Source organism: Oncorhynchus gorbuscha, linkage group LG12, assembly GCF_021184085.1.
Source record: "Oncorhynchus gorbuscha isolate QuinsamMale2020 ecotype Even-year linkage group LG12, OgorEven_v1.0, whole genome shotgun sequence".
Taxonomy (NCBI): Eukaryota; Metazoa; Chordata; class Actinopteri; order Salmoniformes; family Salmonidae; genus Oncorhynchus; species Oncorhynchus gorbuscha.
Window position 1 is genome coordinate 70,585,557 of NC_060184.1, and position 24,178 is coordinate 70,609,734.

The 24,178-nt window shown below is 46.5% G+C and overlaps 1 protein-coding gene across 5 annotated transcripts in view; it reads right to left on the minus strand.

The window, feature by feature from the left end:
• The window catches only part of dpp6a (dipeptidyl-peptidase 6a), a 345,755-nt gene that overhangs the window by 15,078 nt on the left and 306,499 nt on the right, over positions 1-24,178 (minus strand). For all 5 annotated transcript variants that reach the window (XM_046292853.1, XM_046292856.1, XM_046292855.1 and 2 more), the window contains 8 exons: positions 14,238-14,392; positions 13,854-13,951; positions 11,165-11,288; positions 11,019-11,057; positions 10,077-10,184; positions 9,496-9,587; positions 8,541-8,588; positions 8,203-8,321 (listed from right to left, as the gene is read on the minus strand). In XM_046292853.1, the coding sequence (XP_046148809.1) occupies positions 8,203-8,321; positions 8,541-8,588; positions 9,496-9,587; positions 10,077-10,184; positions 11,019-11,057; positions 11,165-11,288; positions 13,854-13,951; positions 14,238-14,392 (783 nt within the window). The remainder of the gene's footprint in view (positions 1-8,202; positions 8,322-8,540; positions 8,589-9,495; positions 9,588-10,076; positions 10,185-11,018; positions 11,058-11,164; positions 11,289-13,853; positions 13,952-14,237; positions 14,393-24,178) is intronic.

Here is a 24,178-nt window from a genome sequence, read left to right on the forward strand (position 1 = left end):
CCTCCTCTGCACACAGCTCACTCTCAAGTCCCTCACTCTGACGAGAGAGCTCAGGGGGGGGGGGGGGGGGACAAGGTGGCCTCAATCAGTGCACGTTTGAGGGTGTTGAAGGCACCCTCCACTGTCCAAGTGAAGGCCTTGTCCTTCGGCAGCAGGCGGTTCAGGGGAGCAGCAACACTTGAGAAGCCCTGTACAAACCTCCTATAGTACGAGGCCAGGCCCAGGAAGCTCTTCAGCTGATGCTGGTCGGTGGGGGTGTACCAGTCTCTGACAGCCCCCACCTTGTCCTCCATGGTGCTGATACCCTCCTTCCCCACTCGGTGGCACAAGAAGGACACCTCTCTTCTCATGAAGTGGCACTTCTTGGGGTGGAGTTTCAGGCCTGTGGCAGCCACCCTCTCCGACACACACTGTAGCAGTCCCAGAGCTGATTGGAAGGAGCAGCCATGGGCCAGGATGTCATTGAGGTATACCAGACACTGCTGTCAGGGGAGTAGCTGGAGCGTTGCACAGGCCGAAGCACAGGACCTTGAACTGCCAGTGTCCTCTGTTAGTGGAGAATGCAGTTTTGGCTTTGGAGGTCGAGTGAGGGGAACCAGGAGGACCCCCTAACCAGGTCCAGCGACTCATTTATACAAATTATGGGGTATGAGTCCTTCCTGGTTACCTCATTCAGCCACCTGTAGTCCACACAGAGCCTCAGCTTGCCCCACTTCTTAGGAACCATGACAACTGGCGTCACCCAGGGGCTGTCTGAGGGCTCAATGAAGTCTGCCCGCTGCATCTCCAGTATAGTCGGACAGGTTCACAGTGTCTCCCGACCCCTCCTGTCTCAGCCTCCAGTAATTATGCTGCAACAGTTCATTTTTTATTTTACCTCTATTTAACCTGGTAGGCATGTTAAGAACAAGTTCTCATTTACAACTTGTCATGTTTTGTCATTTATTATCTTGTCTTGTCCCTGTGCTTCCCATTCTATTCGTTTCCCTCTGCTGGTCTTATTAGGTCCTTTCCCTCTTTCTATCCCTCTCTCTCCCCCTCCCTCTCTCACTCTCTCGCTCTCTCTTCTCTCTATCGTTCCGTTCCTGCTCCCAGCTGTTCCTATTCCCCTAATCATCATTTAGTCTTCCCACACCTGTTCCCGATCCTTTTCCCTGATTAGAGTCCCTATTTCTCCCCTTGTTATTCGTTTCTGCCCTGTCGGTTCCTTGTCTAGAATTCACCGTGCTGTGTTTGTGTATCGCCCTGTCGTGTCGTGTTTTCCTCAGATGCTGCGTGGTGAGCAGGTGTCTGAGTCTGTCTGGTTCAAGTGCCTTCCCGAGGCAACCTGTTGTTCACCTGCTGTTCAAGATCGAGTCTCCAGTTTGTCCTCGTCATTTCGAGTGAAAGTTGTGTTTTTTGGATTGTATTTACTTTACTGGATTAAAGACTCTGTTTTCGCCAAGTCGCTTTTGGGTCCTCTTTCACCAGCATGACAGAAGGAACCGACCAAGGAATAGACCCTAGGGTTAATAACCCACCTTGCTACTCCGGGCAGCCCACTGAGTGCCGCTCCTTTCTCACGCAGTGTGAGATTGTGTTCTCTCTCCAACCCAACACATACTCTAGAGAGAGAGCTCGGGTTGCTTACGTCATTTCACTCCTTACTGGCCGGGCTCGAGAATGGGGCACAGCTATCTGGGAGGCAAGGGCTGATTGCTCTAACAAGTTCCAGAACTTTAAAGAGGAGATGATTCGGGTTTTTGACCGTTCAGTTTTTGGTAGGGAGGCTTCTAGGGCCCTGGCTTCCTTATGCCAAGGTGAACGGTCCATAACGGATTATTCTATTGAGTTTCGCACTCTTGCTGCCTCTAGTGAGTGGAACGAGCCGGCGCTGCTCGCTCGTTTTCTGGAGGGACTCCACGCAGTGGTTAAGGATGAGATTCTCTCCCGGGAGGTTCCTTCAGATGTGGACTCTTTGATTGCTCTCGCCATCCGCATAGAACGACGGGTAGATCTTCGTCACCGGGCTCGTGGAAGAGAGCTCGCATCAACGGTGTTTCCCTGCTCCGCATCGCAACCATCTCCCTCCTCTGGCTCAGAGACTGAGCCCATGCAGCTGGGAGGGATTCGCATCTCGACTAAGGAGAGGGAACGGAGGATCACCAACCGCCTGTGTCTCTATTGCGGAGTTGCTGGACATTTTGTTAATTCATGTCCAGTAAAAGCCAGAGCTCATCTGTAAGCGGAGGGCTACAGGTGAGCGCAACTACTCAAGTCTCTCCATCAAAATCCTGTACTACTTTGTCGGTCCATCTACGCTGGACCGGTTCGGGTGCTACATGTAGTGCCTTGATAGACTCTGGGGCTGAGGGTTGTTTCATGGACGAAGCATGGGTTCGGAAACATGACATTCCTTTCAGAGAGTTAGAGAAGCCTACGCCCATGTTCGCCTTAGATGGTAGTCATCTTCCCAGTATCAGATTTGAGACACTACCTTTAACCCTCACAGTATCTGGTAACCACAGTGAGACTATTTCTTTTTTGATTTTCCGTTCACCGTTTACACCTGTTGTTTTGGGTCATCCCTGGCTAGTATGTCATAATCCTTCTATTAATTGGTCTAGTAATTCTATCCTATCCTGGAACGTTTCTTGTCATGTGAAGTGTTTAATGTCTGCCATCCCTCCCGTTTCTTCTGTCCCTACTTCTCAGGAGGAACCTGGCGATTTGACAGGAGTGCCGGAGGAATATCATGATCTGCGCACGGTCTTCAGTCGGTCCCGAGCCAACTCCCTTCCTCCTCACCGGTCGTATGATTGTAGTATTGATCTCCTTCCGGGGACCACTCCTCCTCGGGGTAGACTATACTCTCTGTCGGCTCCCGAACGTAAGGCTCTCGAGGATTATTTGTCTGTGTCTCTTGACGCCGGTACCATAGTGCCTTCTTCCTCTCCGGCCGGGGCGGGGTTCTTTTTGTTAAGAAGAAGGACGGTACTCTGCGCCCCTGCGTGGATTATCGAGGGCTGAATGACATAACGGTTAAGAATCGTTATCCGCTTCCCCTTATGTCATCAGCCTTCGAGATTCTGCAGGGAGCCAGGTGCTTTACTAAGTTGGACCTTCGTAACGCTTACCATCTCGTGCGCATCAGAGAGGGGGACGAGTGGAAAACGGCGTTTAACACTCCGTTAGGGCATTTTGAGTACCGGGTTCTGCCGTTCGGTCTCGCCAATGCGCCAGCTGTTTTTCAGGCATTAGTTAATGATGTTCTGAGAGACATGCTGAACATCTTTGTTTTTGTCTATCTTGACGATATCCTGATTTTTTCTCCGTCACTCGAGATTCATGTTCAGCACGTTCGACGTGTTCTACAGCGCCTTTTAGAGAATTGTCTCTACGTAAAGGCTGAGAAGTGCTCTTTTCATGTCTCCTCCGTTACTTTTCTCGGTTCCGTTATTTCCGCTGAAGGCATTCAGATGGATTCCGCTAAGGTCCAAGCTGTCAGTGATTGGCCCGTTCCAAGGTCACGTGTCGAGTTGCAGCGCTTTTTAGGTTTCGCTAATTTCTATCGGCATTTCATTCGTAATTTCGGTCAAGTTGCTGCCCCTCTCACAGCTCTTACTTCTGTCAAGACGTGTTTTAAGTGGTCCGGTTCCGCCCAGGGAGCTTTTGATCTTCTAAAAGAACGTTTTACGTCCGCTCCTATCCTCGTTACTCCTGACGTCACTAGACAATTCATTGTCGAGGTTGACGCTTCAGAGGTAGGCGTGGGAGCCATTCTATCCCAGCGCTTCCAGTCTGACGATAAGGTTCATCCTTGCGCTTATTTTTCTCATCGCCTGTCGCCATCTGAGCGCAACTATGATGTGGGTAACCGTGAACTGCTCGCCATCCGCTTAGCCCTAGGCGAATGGCGACAGTGGTTGGAGGGGGCGACCGTTCCTTTTGTCGTTTGGACAGACCATAAGAACCTTGAGTACATCCGTTCTGCCAAACGACTTAATGCCCGTCAAGCTCGTTGGGCGTTGTTTTTCGCTCGTTTCGAGTTTGTGATTTCTTACCGTCCGGGTAGCAAGAACACCAAGCCTGATGCCTTATCCCGTCTGTTTAGTTCTTCTGTGGCTTCTACTGATCCCGAGGGGATTCTTCCTTATGGGCGTGTTGTCGGGTTAACAGTCTGGGGAATTGAAAGACAGGTTAAGCAAGCACTCACGCACACTGCGTCGCCGCGCGCTTGTCCTAGTAACCTCCTTTTCGTTCCTGTTTCCACTCGTCTGGCTGTTCTTCAGTGGGCTCACTCTGCCAAGTTAGCTGGTCATCCCGGTGTTCGAGGCACTCTTGCGTCTATTCGCCAGCGCTTTTGGTGGCCGACTCAGGAGCGTGACACGCGCCGTTTCGTGGCTGCTTGTTCGGACTGCGCGCAGACTAAGTCGGGTAACTCTCCTCCTGCCGGTCGTCTCAGACCGCTCCCCATTCCTTCTCGACCATGGTCTCACATCGCCCTAGACTTCATTACCGGTCTGCCTTTGTCTGCGGGGAAGACTGTGATTCTTACGGTTGTCGATAGGTTCTCTAAGGCGGCACATTTCATTCCCCTCGCTAAACTTCCTTCCGCTAAGGAGACGGCACAAATCATTATCGAGAATGTATTCAGAATTCATGGCCTCCCGTTAGACGCCGTTTCAGACAGAGGCCCGCAATTCACGTCACAGTTTTGGAGGGAGTTCTGTCGTTTGATTGGTGCGTCCGTCAGTCTCTCTTCCGGGTTTCATCCCCAGTCTAACGGTCAAGCAGAGAGGGCCAATCAGACGATTGGTCGCATACTACGCAGCCTTTCTTTCAGAAACCCTGCGTCTTGGGCAGAACAGCTCCCCTGGGCAGAATACGCTCACAATTCGCTTCCTTCGTCTGCTACCGGGTTATCTCCGTTTCAGAGTAGTCTGGGTTACCAGCCTCCTCTGTTCTCATCCCAGCTTGCCGAGTCCAGCGTTCCCTCCGCTCAAGCGTTTGTCCAACGTTGTGAGCGCACCTGGAGGAGGGTGAGGTCTGCACTTTGCCGTTACAGGGCACAGACTGTGAGAGCCGCCAATAAACGCAGGATTAAGAGTCCAAGGTATTGTTGCGGCCAGAGAGTGTGGCTTTCCACTCGCAACCTTCCTCTTACGACAGCTTCTCGTAAGTTGACTCCGCGGTTCATTGGTCCGTTCCGTGTCTCCCAGGTCGTCAATCCTGTCGCTGTGCGACTGCTTCTTCCGCGACATCTTCGTCGCGTCCATCCTGTCTTCCATGTCTCCTGTGTCAAGCCCTTTCTTCGCACTCCCGTTCGTCTTCCCTCCCCCCCTCCCGTCCTTGTCGAGAGCGCACCTATTTACAAGGTACATAAGATCATGGACATGCGTTCTCGGGGACGGGGTCACCAATACTTAGTGGATTGGGAGGGTTACGGTCCTGAGGAGAGGAGTTGGGTTCCGTCTCGGGACGTGCTGGACCGTTCACTCATTGATGATTTCCTCCGTTGCCGCCAGGATTCCTCCTCGAGTGCGCCAGGAGGCGCTCGGTGAGTGGCGGGGTACTGTCATGTTTTGTCATTTATTATCTTGTCTTGTCCCTGTGCTTCCCATTCTATTCGTTTCCCTCTGCTGGTCTTATTAGGTCCTTTCCCTCTTTCTATCCCTCTCTCTCCCCCTCCCTCTCTCACTCTCTCGCTCTCTCTTCTCTCTATCGTTCCGTTCCTGCTCCCAGCTGTTCCTATTCCCCTAATCATCATTTAGTCTTCCCACACCTGTTCCCGATCCTTTTCCCTGATTAGAGTCCCTATTTCTCCCCTTGTTATTCGTTTCTGCCCTGTCGGTTCCTTGTCTAGAATTCACCGTGCTGTGTTTGTGTATCGCCCTGTCGTGTCGTGTTTTCCTCAGATGCTGCGTGGTGAGCAGGTGTCTGAGTCTGTCTGGTTCAAGTGCCTTCCCGAGGCAACCTGTTGTTCACCTGCTGTTCAAGATCGAGTCTCCAGTTTGTCCTCGTCATTTCGAGTGAAAGTTGTGTTTTTTGGATTGTATTTACTTTACTGGATTAAAGACTCTGTTTTCGCCAAGTCGCTTTTGGGTCCTCTTTCACCAGCATGACACAACTGCGACCTGGCCAAGATAAAGCAAAGCAGTGCGACACAAACAACAGAGTTGCACATGGGATAAACAAGTCAATAATGTACAGTCAATAACACAATAGAAAAATATATGTACAGTGTGTGCAAATGTAGTAAGATTCGAGAGGTAAGGCAATAAATAGGCCATAGTGGTGAAATAATTACAATTAAGCAATTAACACTGGAGTGATAGATGTGCAGAAGATGAATGTGCAAGTAGAGATACTGGGGTGCAAAGGAGCAAACAAATAAATAACAAAATGGGGATGAGGTAGTTGGGTGGGCTATTTACAGATGGGCTGTATACAGGTGCAATGAGTGGTAAGCTGCTCTGACAGCTGATGCTTAAAGTTAGTGAGGGAGATATAAGACTCCAGCTTCAGTGATTTTTGCAATTCGTTCCAGTCATTGGCAGAGAATTGGAAGGAAAGGTGGCCAAAGGAGGAGTTGGCTTTGGGGATGACCAGTGAGATATACCTGCTGGAACACATGCTACGGGTGGGTGCTGCTATGGTGACCAGTGAGCTGAGATAAGGCGGGGCGTTGCCTAGCAAAGACTTATAGATGACCTGGGGACAGTGGGTTTGGCGATGAATATGAAGCGAGGGCCAGCCAACGAGACCATACAGGTCGCAGTGGTGGGTAGTATATTGGGCCTTGTTGACAAAACAGATGGCACTGTGATAGACTACATCCAATTTCCTGAGTAGAGTGTTTAACTATTTTGTGAATGACATCGCCGAAGTCAAGGATGGGTAGGACAGTCAGTTTTACGAGGGTATGTATGGCAGCGTGAGTGAAGGATGCTTTGTTTGCGAAATAGGAAGCAGATTCTAGATTAAACTTTGGATTGGAGATGCTTAATGTGAGTCTGGAAGGAGAGTTTGCAGTCTAACCAGACACCTAGGTCAGAACCGTCCAGAGTAGTGATGCAAGAAGGGCGGGCGGGTGTTGGCAGATGGTGGAGGTTTGTTAACACAGTGTCCAATGAAGGGCCAAAAGTATACAGAATGGTGTCGTCTGTGTGGAGATGGATCAGAGAATCACCAACAGCAAGAGCGACATCATTGATATATACAGAGAAAAGAGTCAGCCAGAGAATTGAACCGTGTGGCACCCTCATAGAGACTGCCAGAGGTCCGGTCAACAGGCCCTCCGATTTTACACGCTGAACTCTATCTGAGAAGTAGTTGGTGAACCAGGCGAGGCAGTCATTTGAGAAACCAAGGCTGTTGAGTCTGCCAATAAGAATGCAGTGATTGACAGAGTCGAAGGCCTTGGCCAGGTTGATGACGATGGCTGCACAGTGTTGTCTTTTATCGATGGTGGTTATGATATCGTTTAGGACCTTGAGCATAGATGAGGTGCACCCATGACCAGCTCGGAAACCAGATTGCATAGAGGAGAAGGTACGGTGGGATTTGAAATGGACGGTGATCTGTTTGTTAACTTGGTTTTCGAAGACTTTAGAAAGGCAGGGCAGGATAGATATAGGTCTGTAACAGTTTGGTTCTAGAGTGTCTCCCTCTTTGAAGAGGGGGATGACTGCGGCAGCTTTACAATCTTTAGGGATCTCAGACGATACAAAAGAGAGGTTGAACAGGCTGGTAATAGGGGTTACAACAATTGCTGCGGATAATTTTAGAAAGAGGGTCCAGATTGTCTAGCCCAGCTGATTTGTTGGGGTCCAGATCTTGCAGCTCTTTCAGAACATTAGCTATCTGGATATGGGTTCGACCGGGGTAGGGGTAGCCAGGTGGAACGCATGGCCAGCCGTAGAAAAATGAAGTTCTCGATTACCGTAGATTTATCTGTGGTGACAGTGTTACCATACTCAGTGTAGTGGGCAGCTGGGAGGAGGTGCTCTTATTCTCCATGAACTTAACAGTGTCACAAAACTTGGTTGAAATACACTGAACAAATGATTGTGTTTGTGGCCAAATATCATCTGTAACCAACATATACATTGAATTCATTGTCTCAGAATGTCTCTCAGATGTGAGGAACCAAAGGTTCATATGACTGAAAAAATAGATCACTTGGGGAGAGAGACAGACCAATCAACCGGTGGCTCCCACCTTTGCAACTAAGCAGGAAGAGGCTCATGCTGTGGCTGAATGAGCCTGTGACGTAGCCACAACCTTCGTAGAAGTCACAGGAGAGACAGCGTCTGTTGAAAGGGCCCACTGTGTCCGCACTGCAAACACAACAAGAAGACACTGAGCCAAGTCTTTCTCCTAGATCTTTTTCAGACTGAGAGCAAAATCCCTCAAAGCATCCAGGACAACTGGCACCTAAATTGTAACCAAGTGAAACGAAAATAACTATTTTGGGTGGGTGGGTGGGTGCAACATAGCTAGGCACAACAGAAGAGGACAGAATTAGAGACAGTTATTCAGAGCTATGTATGTGTTACCTGTAGAGGTGCCTGCGTTTTGGATCATCCTCTGTGCTCAAGAAGTATCTGCAAGATACATAATAATAAACATTTCATGTTGGACATATGTTCAACTAAAACATAATATAACAAATGCAAGGGTGCACACAACATTACGTCATTGAAGCATTTCCGTAGTCACAAATGTAAGGAGTCTACGAAGTGAGAAAAGTAGGTTAGTGTAAAGAGTGCAGCGGACTCCAGCGGTACAGTTGAACAGAAACTTGTTGGCTAGATATAAGCAGCAAGAGTACCAACAGTTCCAACAGCAGGTCTTGACATTGGAAGAGATGTAACATAAATTAAATATGAGGTGAGGATGTTTTTTGAAACTTAAGTAGGCCAGGAACAAATTTGACAGGGGGGGGGGGGGTCATACGTAAGGCGCAATTCATTCTGAAGGGATCCCAGCATCTCTTGTTTGAAGAATTTAGATTGCTTCTCTCAGAGCGGCTCCCCAAGTATATTTATTGTCATTTATACATTGGTTGGGTCTAATCCAAAATGCTGATTGGTTAAAACCGCATTCCAGTTGGTGTCTATTCTACAAGTTACCACCGGCTAAATCTATGACGTTAACTGCCTATTTACTTTACTGTCATGTATCTAATGTGTTTTTACTACATGCCCCCTGAGGATAAAAAATACTCTACTCTACTCCGGAGAGAGGGACAGTGAGGGACAGTGAGATAATTTTGTTGTGGATGGGTGTTTGTGTTATAATCACAGCAAAGAATGTGTGTATACTACATGTGAAGGCATGTAAGTGTGTGTGTGTGTGTGTGTGTGTGTGTGTGTGTGTGTGTGTGTGTGTGTGTGTGTGTGTGTGTGTGTGTGTGTGTGTGTGTGTGTGTGTGTGTGTGTGTGTGTGTGTGTGTGTGTGTGTGTGTGTGTGTGTGTGTGTGTGTGTGGCCCAGCTGCATCAGGATCTCACATTAGCTGGATGTTCTCGTTGTAGGCCAGGACCTGGGTGACGTCCCAGTCTCCAGACGTGATGGACTGCAGCGTGTCTGTGCTGGTGTTGGGCTGGAGAGGGAAGGAGGAAGAGATAGACACACTGAGTAAAGCAAGCATTAAGAACGCCTTCCTAATATGGAGTTTCACCACGACCCTTTTTTCCCTCAGAACAGCCTCAATTCGTTGGGACAATGGACTTTACAAGGTGTCGAAAGCGTTCCACAGGGATGCTGGCCCATGTGACCTCCAATGCTCACCACAGTTGTGTAAAGTTGGCTGAATGTCCTTTGGGTGGTGAACCATTCTTAATACACACGGGAAACTGCTGAGCATGAAAAACCCAGCAGCGTTGCAGTTCTTGACACAAACCGGTGCGCCTGGCACCTACTACCATATCCCGTTCAAAGGATATGTACTGTACATTTTTGGTCTTGCCCATTCACCTTCTGAAGTGGTGTTGTCTATGCAATGCTGTACATTGCTGTAGGAAGCAATTGTAGCGTATGGAAGCCTACATGCAGAACACAGAATAGAGTGTAGAAAGGGAGTGTACAGTACCTGTGTGATGGACATGGAGATGTGGAAGAACTTGCCCCTGCCTCCCTGTGGGATGGCTCTGGTGAAGAACAACTTCAGACCGTCTTTGGAGAACAGCGGCTCCTCATTCTAACAGTCATATGACAAATGTTTGGACATACCTACTCATCCTATTTTTTTTTCAATTTTCTACATTGTAGAATAATAGTGAAGACATATAAACTATGAAATAACACATATGAAGTCATGTAGTAACCAAAAAAGTGTTAAACAAATCTAAATATATTTTATATTCTTCAAAGTAGCCACCCTTTGCCTTGGCTGCAACCTGAGGTGCAGTTAACTCTAATGAACTTATCCTCTGCAGCAGAGATAACTCTGGGTCTTCCTTTCCTGTGGCGGTCCTCATGAGAGCCAGTTTCATCGTAGCGCTTGATGGTTTTTGCGACTGCACTTGAAGAAACTTTCAAAGTTCTTGACATTTTCTGGATTGACTGACCTTCATATCTTAAAGTAATGATGGACTGTCGTTTCTCTTTACCTATTTGAGCTGTCATTGCCGTAATATGGACTTGGTCTTTTACTAAATAGGGCTATCTTCTTTATACCACCCTTACCTTGTCACAACACAACTGATTGGCTCAAACGCATTAAGAAGGAAAGAAATTCCACAACTGAACATTTATAAGGTACACCTGTTAATTAAAATTAATTCCAGGTGACTACCTCATGAAGCTGGTTGAGAGAATGCCAAGAGTGTGCAAAGCTGTCATCAAGGCAAAGGGTGGCTACTTTGAAGAATCCTTTGGCCATATACTACACCCCCCGTGCCTTATTGCTTAATTATAACATATCTAGAAATGATGGATTGACATTCCACTCTGAAGTACTATAAAAAAGACAGATTAACAGCCCTAAAAATAAATGATTTGTACTTGAATCATGTTGATGTTTCTTTCTTACCTGTCTGTGTAGCCAACTTTCACTTTCATCCTCATGTTTCTAAAACATACATAATTTGAAAGAAAAGTCAATCATAAGTTTAAGAAAAGCTAACAAAGTAGGCTGAAAAACAGTGGTGTTTGTAGCTAAAGATGATGCACACACACCTTCGTGCAGACGCCGGTGGTGGCCTGACACAACGTCAGCATGGATATGTTCTGGGCTCTGTTTAACCAATTCACTGCCAGTTTGGTGGTAGTCGCCCATTTCACCATGGTGACATAGTACTCTCTGTAACACAAACAGAAATAAGAGTGTTTATTAATGCATATTCAACATCTAGGATAAAGGACTAGGAACATTCTACTGACATATTGCATGTTTTCACCCCTTTAAAATCCACAAGGATATATAGCCATGCTATATATAGTAGGCCTATGTGCTATTAGCATTTGAGTAGTATTGTATTTGGAGGTTAGGTTTGTAAGGGTAGTGTGGTTGTAAATGGAGGTTAGATTAGTAAGAGTAGTGTGGTTGTATTTGGAGGTTAGATTAGTAAGGGTAGTGTGGTTGTATTTGGAGGTTAGATTAGTAAGGGTAGTGTGGTTGTAAATGGAGGTTAGATTAGTAAGGGTAGTGTGGTTGTATTTGGAGGTTATATTAGTAAGGGTAGTGTGGTTGTGTATGGAGGTTAGATTAGTAAGGGTAGTGTGGTTGTATTTGGAGGTTAGATTAGTAAGGGTAGTGTGGTTGTATTTGGAGGTTAGATTAGTAAGGGTAGTGTGGTTGTATTTGGAGGTTAGATTAGTAAGGGTAGTGTGGTTGTGTATGGAGGTTAGATTAGTAAGGGTAGTGTGGTTGTATTTGGAGGTTAGATTAGTAAGGGTAGTGTGGTTGTATTTGGAGGTTAGATTAGTAAGGGTAGTGTGGTTGTATTTGGAGGTTAGATTAGTAAGGGTAGTGTGGTTGTAAATGGAGGTTAGATTAGTAAGGGTAGTGTGGTTGTAAATGGAGGTTAGATTAGTAAGGGTAGTGTGGTTGTATTTGGAGGTTATATTAGTAAGGGTAGTGTGGTTGTGTATGGAGGTTAGATTAGTAAGGGTAGTGTGGTTGTATTTGGAGGTTAGATTAGTAAGGGTAGTGTGGTTGTAAATGGAGGTTAGATTAGTAAGGGTAGTGTGGTTGTAAATGGAGGTTAGATTAGTAAGGGTAGTGTGGTTGTATTTGGAGGTTAGATTAGTAAGGGTAGTGTGGTTGTGTATGGAGGTTAGATTAGTAAGGGTAGTGTGGTTGTAAATGGAGGTTAGATTAGTAAGGGTAGTGTGGTTGTAAATGGAGGTTAGATTAGTAAGGGTAGTGTGGTTGTATTTGGAGGTTAGATTAGTAAGGGTAGTGTGGTTGTGTATGGAGGTTAGATTAGTAAGGGTAGTGTGGTTGTGTACGGAGGTTAGATTAGTAAGGGTAGTGTGGTTGTAAATGGAGGTTAGATTAGTAAGGGTAGTGTGGTTGTAAATGGAGGTTAGATTAGTAAGGGTAGTGTGGTTGTATTTGGAGGTTAGATTAGTAAGGGTAGTGTGGTTGTGTATGGAGGTTAGATTAGTAAGGGTAGTGTGGTTGTGTATGGAGGTTAGATTAGTAAGGGTAGTGTGGTTGTAAATGGAGGTTAGATTAGTAAGGGTAGTGTGGTTGTAAATGGAGGTTAGATTAGTAAGGGTAGTGTGGTTGTATTTGGAGGTTAGATTAGTAAGGCTAGTGTGGTTGTGTATGGAGGTTAGATTAGTAAAGGTAGTGTGGTTGTACATGGAGGTTAGATTAGTAAAGGTAGTGTGGTTGTACATGGAGGTTAGATTAGTAAGGGTAGTGTGGTTGTAAATGGAGGTTAGATTAGTAAGGGTAGTGTGGTTGTATTTGGAGGTTAGATTAGTAAGGGTAGTGTGATTGTGTATGGAGGTTAGATTAGTAAGGGTAGTGTGGTTGTAAATGGAGGTTAGATTAGTAAGGGTAGTGTGGTTGTATTTGGAGGTTAGATTAGTAAGGCTAGTGTGGTTGTGTATGGAGGTTAGATTAGTAAAGGTAGTGTGGTTGTACATGGAGGTTAGATTAGTAAAGGTAGTGTGGTTGTACATGGAGGTTAGATTAGTAAGGGTAGTGTGGTTGTACATGGAGGTTAGATTAGTAAAGGAAGTGTGGTTGTGTACGGAGGTTAGATTAGTAAAGGTAGTGTGGTTGTGTACGGAGGTTAGATTAGTAAAGGTAGTGTGGTTGTGTACGGAGGTTAGATTAGTAAGGGTAGTGTGGTTGTAAATGGAGGTTAGATTAGTAAAGGTAGTGTGGTTGTACATGGAGGTTAGATTAGTAAAGGTAGTGTGGTTGTACATGGAGGTTAGATTAGTAAGGGTAGTGTGGTTGTACATGGAGGTTAGATTAGTAAGGGTAGTGTGGTTGTGTATGGAGGTTAGATTAGTAAGGGTAGTGTGGTTGTACATGGAGGTTAGATTAGTAAAGGTAGTGTGGTTGTGTACGGAGGTTAGATTAGTAAAGGTAGTGTGGTTGTGTACGGAGGTTAGATTAGTAAAGGTAGTGTGGTTGTGTACGGAGGTTAGATTAGTAAAGGTAGTGTGGTTGTGTACGGAGGTTAGATTAGTAAAGGTAGTGTGGTTGTGTACGGAGGTTAGATTAGTAAAGGTAGTGTGGTTGTGTACGGAGGTTAGATTAGTAAAGGTAGTGTGGTTGTGTACGGAGGTTAGATTAGTAAAGGTAGTGTGGTTGTGTACGGAGGTTAGATTAGTAAAGGAAGTGTGGTTGTGTACGGAGGTTAGATTAGTAAAGGTAGTGTGGTTGTGTGGGGTGGTGTACCCCATCCTCGGGTCTTCAGGTCTCCTCATCTCGATGGTGTGCAGGGGCCCGTTCAGGTTGACCACATACAAAGAGATGACTGGATTTTCCTCCCCAGCCTGCACGGAGGACAGACAGCAGAGAGACACTATGATTGCAAATGCCATTATTAGAACAACTGTTCTTATTGGACATTTTAAGTGCATCTGCCTCATGAAGGACACGCCTGAAGACAGAACTAACTCGATGCTGGGAGTAGTTTCCCATTTCCCAAGATTGGTTGTACTTTTTTTTAACCTTTTTGTGTGTTTCATGACCTTTGAGCGGTGGTACAATTTACCGTGGTGTAGCGTTGTAGTAGAAAATGTTTTGTTGGTAATAGGTTAGTAATTATACTCTTCTAACCTTAGGGTAGTGATACTCCCTCCCGGTAGGGTAAGTAGTTCCTGTGAACATAGGGATCTCCATCCTGGGCACCATAGTGTCATTGATGGTGGCATATGCCAGCCGGGCACCATCCGGAGACCACCAATGGGCAATATGGGTCTGGAAGATCTCCTCTGGAAAAGGACAGGAGAGAAATATCCTTTAGTTTTCAGTAATAATAAAGGTGTTGAAACTCTAAGAGAAACCCATTATGTGTTTGAATAGAACTACATTACAATACCCAGTGCTGACGTGCGTCAGATACATCAGTCATGTTAAATACTGTGTCGTGGAAGGATCAGAATTTGTTGGTAACATTTGTAAGCTGTTTAATATTCATCAAATGTGTGTAAGTTACTTCTCATCAGAATGGTATTTTTGTATAATACTGTGGTGAGGTTGCAGTTATCTGTTCTATGTCAAAACTAAGTTGCATGGGCCGCTGAGAGGGGAGAGGTCAAAGTGTCATCATGTGTAAACATGTATTTTACTCCCTACCTTTTCTAGTGGGGAAAGAAGGGTTGCAGTGTTGTTTCTATCTTAACCTCTTCAACCTATGGGGGCGCTATGTCATTATTGGATTTAAAAAACGTGCCCGTTTTAAGTGCAATATTTTGTCACGAAAAGATACTCGACTATGCATATAATTGGCAGCTTTGGAAAGAAAACACTCTGACGTTTTCAAAACTGCAAAGATATTATCTGTGAGTGCCCCAGAACTGATGCTACAGGCGAAACCAAAATGAAACATCAAACAGGAAATGAGCTGAATTTTTTAAGCTCTGTATTCCATCGTCTCCTTATATGGCTGTGAATGTGCTGTGAACGAGCTTATGCTCTCTGCCGTTCGTCCAAGATGTCTGCAGCATTGTGACGTATTTGTAGGCATATCATTGGAAGATTGGCCATAAGAGACTACATTTGCCAGGTGTCCGCCTGGTGTCCTTTGTCTAAATTGGTGCGCAATTCTCAGTAGCACTCATTTTACCATGCGATACAGAGGGAGAAGCACACTTCCAGGAACGATACATCATTGAAGATATATGTAGAAAAACACCTTGAGGATTGATTCTAAACAACGTTTACCATGTTTCAGTCGATATTATGGAGTTATTTTGGAAAAAGTTCTGCGTTTTTATAACTGAATTTTCGTTTTTTTTTGGTAGCCAAACATGACGCAGAAAACGGACCGATTTCTCCTGCACAAATAATCTTTCAGGAAAACTGAACATTTGCTATCTAACTGAGAGTCTCCTCATTGAAAACATCCGAAGTTCTTCAAAGGTAAATGATTTATTGAATGTTTTTGCTGGTTTTTGTGAAAATGTTGCCTGGTGATGCTAACGCTAAATGCTAAATGCTAACGCTAAATGCTAAATGCTAGTTTTGCTATGGTAGAGAAGCATATTTTTGAAAATCTGAGATGACAGTGTTGTTAACAAAAGGTTAAGCATGAGAGCAAGCATATTGATTTAATTTCATTTGCGATTTTCATGAATAGTTAACGTTGCGTTATGGTAATGGACTTGAGGCTGTAGTCATGATCCCGGATCCGGGTTGGCTCGACGCAAGAAGTTAACCTATAGCCTCACCCTCCTCTCCGTGAGTTTGTCCAGGAGTTTGTATTTAGAGTGGGTTGTATATAAATGACAATTTGATATATGCCTGTTGATATGGAGGATTTGGTTTATGGTTCTGGGGTTTGGGAAAGAAGACAAAGCTGAACGATGAATTATGTCTATGCTGTCTGAGATATGTGTGTCTTTGCTATTAAAAGGAACTCAGTTGCATTGTAAGGGGGCTCTCAGAGAATCCACTGGGAGACACTGGATTTATCTGAGAGTCACAGGATTGTGATAGAGCTCATCATATAATTAAAGATGGACTTTTATAACTAACTTGAGGTGTGTGTGTAGTTTGCTCCCATGATTTGGTAAATAGAGGATATTTCCACGTCAACTGACACAAACATAATTTGCGATGCATAGTCGGTTTGGATCAATGCTGTCGTAAATTTCATAAAAATGCTGAAGTATGTTCTGGTCATAAATCAAAACACTGCTTTTAATCTCACAAGAGAGAAACATCGACCAACCACCCGAGAGCAACATCGACCAACCACTGGAGAGGAACATCGACCAACCACTCAAGAGAACCATACCAGAGAAGGGAACAGAAAAAGTAATTTCCCAGTCAGGTGCAACATTGTAGGGTGGTGTAAGCAAGGACATTTTGTGTGTGTGTTTGTGTGTGTGTGTGTGAGTGAGAGACCCCTTTTCTGATGCTGAGGTACACAGAAAGTGTCCTGTTGGAGCTTGGCTTACTTCATCAAAAACCTGTGACATCTTGTGGTCACTACAGAGCCTGTGTATGTGTTTGAAATTATGCAGGGTGATATGGATCATATGAAACACACTCACATCCCTGAGGTTGACTCTATTGATAGGTAGTGCCAGGTGAAGATACACACACAGGCACGTCCACGTGCACACATGCATAAAAACACTGTGTGTGTGTGTGTGTGTGTGTGTGTGTGTGTGTGTGTGTGTGTGTGTGTGTGTGTGTGTGTGTGTGTGTGTGTGTGTGTGTGTGTGTGTGTGTGTGTGTGTGTGTGTGTGTGTGTGTGTGTGTGTGTGTGTGTGTGTGTGTGTGTGTGTGTGTGTGTGTGTGTGTGTGTGTGTGTGTGTTTGAACCTGCCTTTGTTTCCATGAGCTGTTCCTTTGAGCTGTTCTATCTCCACAACTATGATTACCCAGGTGAGCAGTCTCTCACTCGTCTATTCACCCTGGTTCACACACTCTCTGGGCCTAAATGACTCACTGCCTAACACACACATTACTTATGCATGAGCGGCCTGTTACTGAGGCAGGTGGGCAATAGAAGCTACTGAATGTAATGTGACAGAATCAGGTGGGCCAAACTAATGAGACGGAGAGTCATATTTCTGTTCCAAGACAGAGCCCCACCTGTTAATCTAAAAAATATATATATTAAAACTGTGTGTCTTGCATGTTATTTTGGCATTAATACCTGTCACATATCAGTTTGCAAATTGATAAATGAATCATTGAGTTGATAAAGCCGCATACAAACATTGTCTTTTTTTTGCTTTCTTGAGTAAGTCAGCTCCAAAATGTAGGTGTTTCAGCCTAGCTCAGTTATTTCTGTGGTGGTTGGGGCAGCCAGTGGAAAAATGGAGTTGAGGGGTTGGTCATCTTTCCTAGTTGCGCCATGATTGGCTCGGTGTTCTGTCACTCATGGGGGCACTATGTCACCGCAACACCTACGGGTATGGCTCAAAAATTCAAGACCCTTGGGTGATGTGTCATAGACTTACATTAGAAGTGCCCATCCAAGAAGGCTCAAGGTCATTGGCCACAGATAAAATGACACCAAATCATGTTATATATACACCGTAGCTTTGATTGGACTGATAATGTAAACATCATACTTTCAAAATCTTAGCTTGCAAGCTAGACAAGCAGTCATCGTCATGCATCAAGTTGGCAATTTACTGGAAAATCCTTTTCAATCCTTGTCATATGAAGAGAAATTATAGATAAAACGTATCGGTGCTCATCGGCCATGAAAATGATGGAAGCCACTGTGTTCTTTGAAATCTTCAAAGCTACAGAATTTTTTTGGTATCCTTCCCCAGATCTGTGCCTTGACACAATCTTGTCACCTCCCTGACCAAGGCCCTTCTTCCCCGATTGTTCAGTTTGGCCAGTCGGCCAGCTCGAGGAAGAATCTTGGTGGTTCTAAACTTATTCCATTTAAGAATAATGGAGGCCACTGTGTTCTTGGGGATCTTCAATGCTACAGAATTGTTTTGGTACCCTCCCCAGATCTGTGCCTCGATAAAATTCTGTCTCGGAGCTCTACGGACAATTCCTTTGACCTCATGGCTTGGTTTTTACTCTGACATGCCCTGTCAACTGTGTGACCATGTATAGACAGGAGTGTGCCTTTCCAAATCATGTCCAATCATTTGAATTTACCACAGGTGGACTCCAATCAAGTTGTAGCAACTACTGAAGGCTGAGAAATGGAAACAGGATGCACCTGAGCTAAATTTTGAGTCTCATAGCAAAGGGTCTGAATACTTATGTAAATAAGGTATTTCTGTTGTGCAAAAATGTGCAAACATTTCTACAAACCTATTTTCACTTTGTCATTATGGGTTATTGTGTGTAGATTGATGAGGGAAAAAATGTACTGTACTCTACCGGTCAAAAGTTTTAGAACACTTACTCATTCAAGGATTTTTCTTTATTTGTACTATTTTATACATTGTAGAATAATAGTGAAGACATCAAAACTATGAAATAACACATATGGAATCATGTAGGAACCAAAAAAGTGTTAAACCAATCAAAATGTATTTTATATTTGACGTTCTTCAAATAGCCACCCTTTGCCTTTATGACAGCTTTGCACACTCTTGGCATTCTCTCAATCCGCTTCATGAGGTAGTCAGCTGGAAACAAATTGAAGATTTTTGGTTCCAAACGCTGTGTCTTTGTGAGACAAGGTATGGATGAACAAATGATCTCCGCATGTTATGTGTTATGGTGTGGGGGTGCTTTGATGGTGACACTGTCTGTGATTTATTTAGAATTCAAGGCACACTTAACCAGCATGGCTACCACACCATTCTGCAGCGATACGCCATCCCATCTGGTTTGCACTTAGTTGGACTGTCATTATTTCCCCAACAGGTCAATGACCCAACACACCTCCAGGCTGTGTAAGGGCTATTAGACCAAGAAGGAGAGTGATGGTGTGCTGTATCAGATGACCTGGCCTCTACAATCCCCCGACCTCAACCAAATTGAGATGGTTTGGGATGAGTCAGACCACAGAGTTAAGAAAAAGCAGCCACCAAGTTCTCAGCATATGTGGGAACTCCTTCAAGACTGTTGGAAAAGCATTCCAGGTGAAGCTGGTTGAGAGAATGCCAAGAGTGTGCAAAGCTGTCATCAAGGCAAAGGGTGGCTATTTCAAGAATTTCAAATATAAAATACATTTTGATTTGTTTAACACTTTTTGGTTACTATGTCATTCCCTATGTGTTATTTCCTATTTCTGATGTCTTCACTACTATTCTACAATGTAGAAAATAGTAAAAATAAAGTCCTTGTACTATTTCTTTCTCAGAAAAGAGGGTTACACAAAAAAACACAAAAAAAACACAAACAAATCAACAAACATAAGCTTCTCAGTGTGCGAAATGTGCAATCCCAGCCAAGACTCCATGGGGTATGCAGACACAGCTCGTATCAACAGTGTGTGTGACTATTATCGTGCCGTGCCAGACTTCTCTGGCTTTGTCCCTGGGCCACATCATATTTCAGGATGTTGTCTGCTGCTGGAGCAGTTAGTCTGACAGACAGGCCACAGATGACAAATGTTCTACAATCACCTTGGGTGTTTTGTCTTTCTGACTCCCCTTACACAAGACTGTCAGTGTCCCACACGCACACTGTCAGTGTCCCACACGCACACTGTCAGTGTCCCACACACACACTGTCAGTGTCCCACACACACACTGCCAGTGTCCCACACACACACTGCCAGTGTCCCACACACACACTGCCAGTGTTCCACACACACACTGCCAGTGTTCCACACACACACTGCCAGTGTTCCACACACACACTGCCAGTGTTCCACACACACACTGCCAGTGTTCCACAGACACACTGCCAGTGTTCCACACACACACTGTCAGTGTTCCACACACACACTGCCAGTGTTCCACACACACACTGTCAGTGTTCCACACACACACTGCCAGTGTTCCACACACACACTGTCAGGCATACAGTTGAAGGTGGAGGTTTACATACTCTTAGGTTGGAGTCATTAAAACTTGTTTTTCAACCACTCCACAAATTTCTTGTTAACAAACTATAGTTTTGGCAAGTCGGTTATGACATCTACTTTGTGCATGACTGTAATGGGTGTGTGTCGGTGGCAGGGAGGTCAGGCGCAGGAAAACAAACTTGGTATAAACAGAGTCTTTTAATAAGTGCTAACATAACTCCAAAAACCAAAATACACAAAAAATAACATAAGTGGGTACAAAACCCGTCGCACACCGACACATGACTTGCACAAACATACAATAAAACAATCTCCGACAAAACATGAGGGGAAACAGAGGGTTAAATACACAACATGTAATTGATGGGATTGGAACCAAGTGTGAAGGAAGACAAGACAAAGCCAATGGAAAATGAAAAATGGATCAATGATGGCTAGAAGGACGGTGACGTCGACTGCTGAACACCGCCCGAATAAGAGCGCCAAACACCGCCCGAACAGTAACCCCCCCAATGCGCGGCCCAACGCGCGGACCTGGAGGGCGAGGCGCAGGAAGATCCGGATGGAGACGGTGGAAATCTCGCAGCATAGAAGGATCAAACATGTCCTCCACCGGAACCCAGCATCTCTCCTCCGGACCATACCCCTCCCAGCCCACGAGGTGCTGAAGGCCCCTCGCCCGACGTCTCAAATCCAGTATGGAACAAATGGAGTACGCCGGGGCACCCTTGATGTCCAGAGGGGGCGGAGGAACCTCCCGTAACTCAGACTCCTGGAGTGGGCCAGCCACCACCGGCCTGAGGAGAGACACATGGAGGGGTTAATGTGGTAATCGGGGGGAAGCTGTAACCTGTAACATACCTCGTTCACTCTCAGGACTTTAAATGGCCCCACAAACCGCGGGCCCAGCTTCCGAGGTGGAGGGGCAGGGCAGGCGGAGGGGCAGGTCTCAGGTCGAGAGCCAGGCCCGGTCCCCCGGTGAGAATACAGGCCTCACTGCGATGACGGCCTGCGCCCACTTTCTGGCGCAGTACGGTGCGCTGAAGTTGGACATGGGCAGCCTCCGCATGTTTCCTCCGCAAGCCGGAACCAGTCGTCCACCGCAGGAGCCTCGGTCTGACTCTGATGCCAAGGAGCCAGAACTGGCTGATACCCCAATACACACTGGAAGGGAGAAAGGTTAGTGGAGGAGTGGTGGAGCGAGTTCTGGGCCATCTCTGCCCAGGGCACGAACGCTGCCCAATCCCCAGGCCGGTCCTGGCAATAAGACCTCATAAACCTACCCACATCCTGAATAACTCTCTCCACCTGCACATTACTCTCGGGGTGAAAACCTGAGGTAAGGCTGACCGAGACCCCGAGACGTTCCATGAACGCCCTCCAGACCCTCAACATGAACTGGAGACCCCGATCAGACACTATATCCTCAGGCACCCCGTAGTGCCGGGAGATGTGTATAAATAGAGCCTCCGCAGTCTGTAGGGCCGTAGGGAGACCGGGCAGCGGGAGGAGACGACAGGACTTAGAAAAATGATCGTGGTGTTACCCTGTACAGGAGGAAGATCAGTCAGGAAATCCACCGACAGGTGCGACCATGGCCGTTGTGGAACGGGTAAGGGTTGTAACTTACCTCTGGGCAGGTGTCTAGGAGCCTTACACTGGGCGCACACCGAGCAGGAGGAAACATAAACCCTCACATCCTTAGCTAAAGTGGGACACCAGTACTTCCCACTAAGACAGCGCACCGTCCGACCGATACCAGGATGACCAGAGGAGGGTGACGTATGTGCCCGATAAATCAGCTGGTCGCGGACAGCAGACTGAACGTACAGACGCCCAGCCGGACACTGGAGGGGAGCGGGCTCTGTACGCAACGGCTGCTCAATGACTGCGTCCAGCTCCCACACTAACGGTGCCACCAGGCAAGAGGCCTGGGGTATGTGAGGGGGATCCATGGGTCGCTCCTCTGTGTCATACAGCCGGGACAATGTGTCTGCCTTAACGTTCTGAGAGCCTGGTCGGTAGGAAAGGGTAAACACAAAATGGGTGAAAAACATGGCCCACCTTGCCTGGCGAGGGATCAGCCTCCTTGCTGCCCGGATGTACTCCAGATTGGTCAGTCCAGATGAGAAAGGGGTGTTTAGCCCCCTCAAGCCAATGTCTCCATGCCTTCAAGGCCTTGACGACAGCCAACAGCTCCCGGTCCCCCACATCATAGTTTCGCTCCAACAGGCTGAGCTTCTTCGAAATGGAAGCACAGGGGTGGAGCTTAGGTGGCGTACCCGAGCGCTGAGAGAGCACCGCTCCTATCCCAGCTTCGGATGCATCCACCTCCACTATGAACGCCAACGAGGGATCCGGATGGGCCAACATGGGAGCCGAGGAAAACAGAGCCCTCAGGTGACTAAAAGCCCTGTCCGCCTCAGCTGACCACCTGACCCCCTTCAGTATTGAGGTAATGGGAGTAGCCACCTGACCAAAACCCCAGATAAACCTCCGGTAGTAGTTGGCAAAGAACAGCTGCACCTCCTTTACCGTGGTGGGAGTCTGCCAATTACGCACGGCTGCAATGTGGTCACTCTCCGTCTCCACCCCTGAAGTGGAAATGCGATAACCTAGGAAGGAGAAGAACTGTTGGAAGGACAGGCATTTCTCAGCCTTGACATACGGGTCATGCTCCAACAGGCGACCAAGCACTCTGCACACCAGGGACACATGCTCAGCGAGTGTAGCGGAGTATATCAAAATGTCATCAATATACACCACTACACCCTACCCGTGCAGATCCCTGAAAATCTTGCCTACAAAGGCTTGGAAGACCGATGGCGCATTCATCAACCCGTACGGCATGACGAGGTACTCATAGTGCCCAGAGCTGGTACTGAAAGCCATCTTCCACTCTTTTCCCTCTCGGCTACGCACCAGGTTGTAAGCGCTCCTTTAGTGAAGAAGCGCACCCTGTTTATTGACTCTATCGCTGTGGCTATGAGCGGTAGCGGGTAGCTATACCTCACAGTGATCTGATTCAGACCCTGATAGTCAATACACGGGCGCAGACCTCCCTCTGTCTTCTTCACAAAAAAGAAACTCGAGGAGGCGGGTGAAGTGGAGGACCGGATGTACCCCTGACGCAGGGATTCGGAGACATATGTTTCCATAGCCTCCGTCTCCTCCTGTGAGAGGGGATACATGTGACTCCTGGGAAGTGCAGCGTCTACCAGGAGATCTATCGCACAATCGCACTGTCGATGAGGTGGTAATTGAGTCTTTTTGGAGAAGGCAAGAGCCAAATCGGCATATTCAGGGGGAATGCGCACGGTGGAGACCTGATCTGGACTTTCCACCGTAGTAGCACCAACGGAAACCCCTAAACACCTACCTGAGCACTCTCGCAACCACCCCGTGAGAGCCCTTTGTGGCCAAGAAACAGTGGGGTTATGACAAGCTAACCAGGGTAGGCCTAGCACCACGGGAAACGCAGGAGAGTCAATAAGGAAGAGACTATTCTCTCCATATGACCCCCCCCGCGTCACCATGCCCAATGGCGCGGTGACCTCCCTAATTAACCCTGACCCTAATGGTCGGCTATCTAAGGCGTGAAGGTATGAAGGGCGCATCCACGGGAACAATAGAGATCCCTAAACTATAGGCTAAAGCACTATCAATAGAATTCCCAGCTGCAACTGAATCGAAGAGCGCCTTACTCTGGGAATGCGGGGAAAATTCAGGGAACGTAACAGACAAAACATATGTACTGTCATGTTTTGTCATTTATTATCTTGTCTTGTCCCTGTGCTTCCCATTCTATTCGTTTCCCTCTGCTGGTCTTATTAGGTTCTTTCCCTCTTTCTATCCCTCTCTCTCCCCCTCCCTCTCTCACTCTCTCGCTCTCTCTTCTCTCTATCGTTCCGTTCCTGCTCCCAGCTGTTCCTATTCCCCTAATCATCATTTAGTCTTCCCACACCTGTTCCCGATCCTTTTCCCTGATTAGAGTCCCTATTTCTCTCCTTGTTATTCGTTTCTGCCCTGTCGGTTCCTTGTCTAGAATTCACCGTGCTGTGTTTGTGTATCGCCCTGTCGTGTCGTGTTTT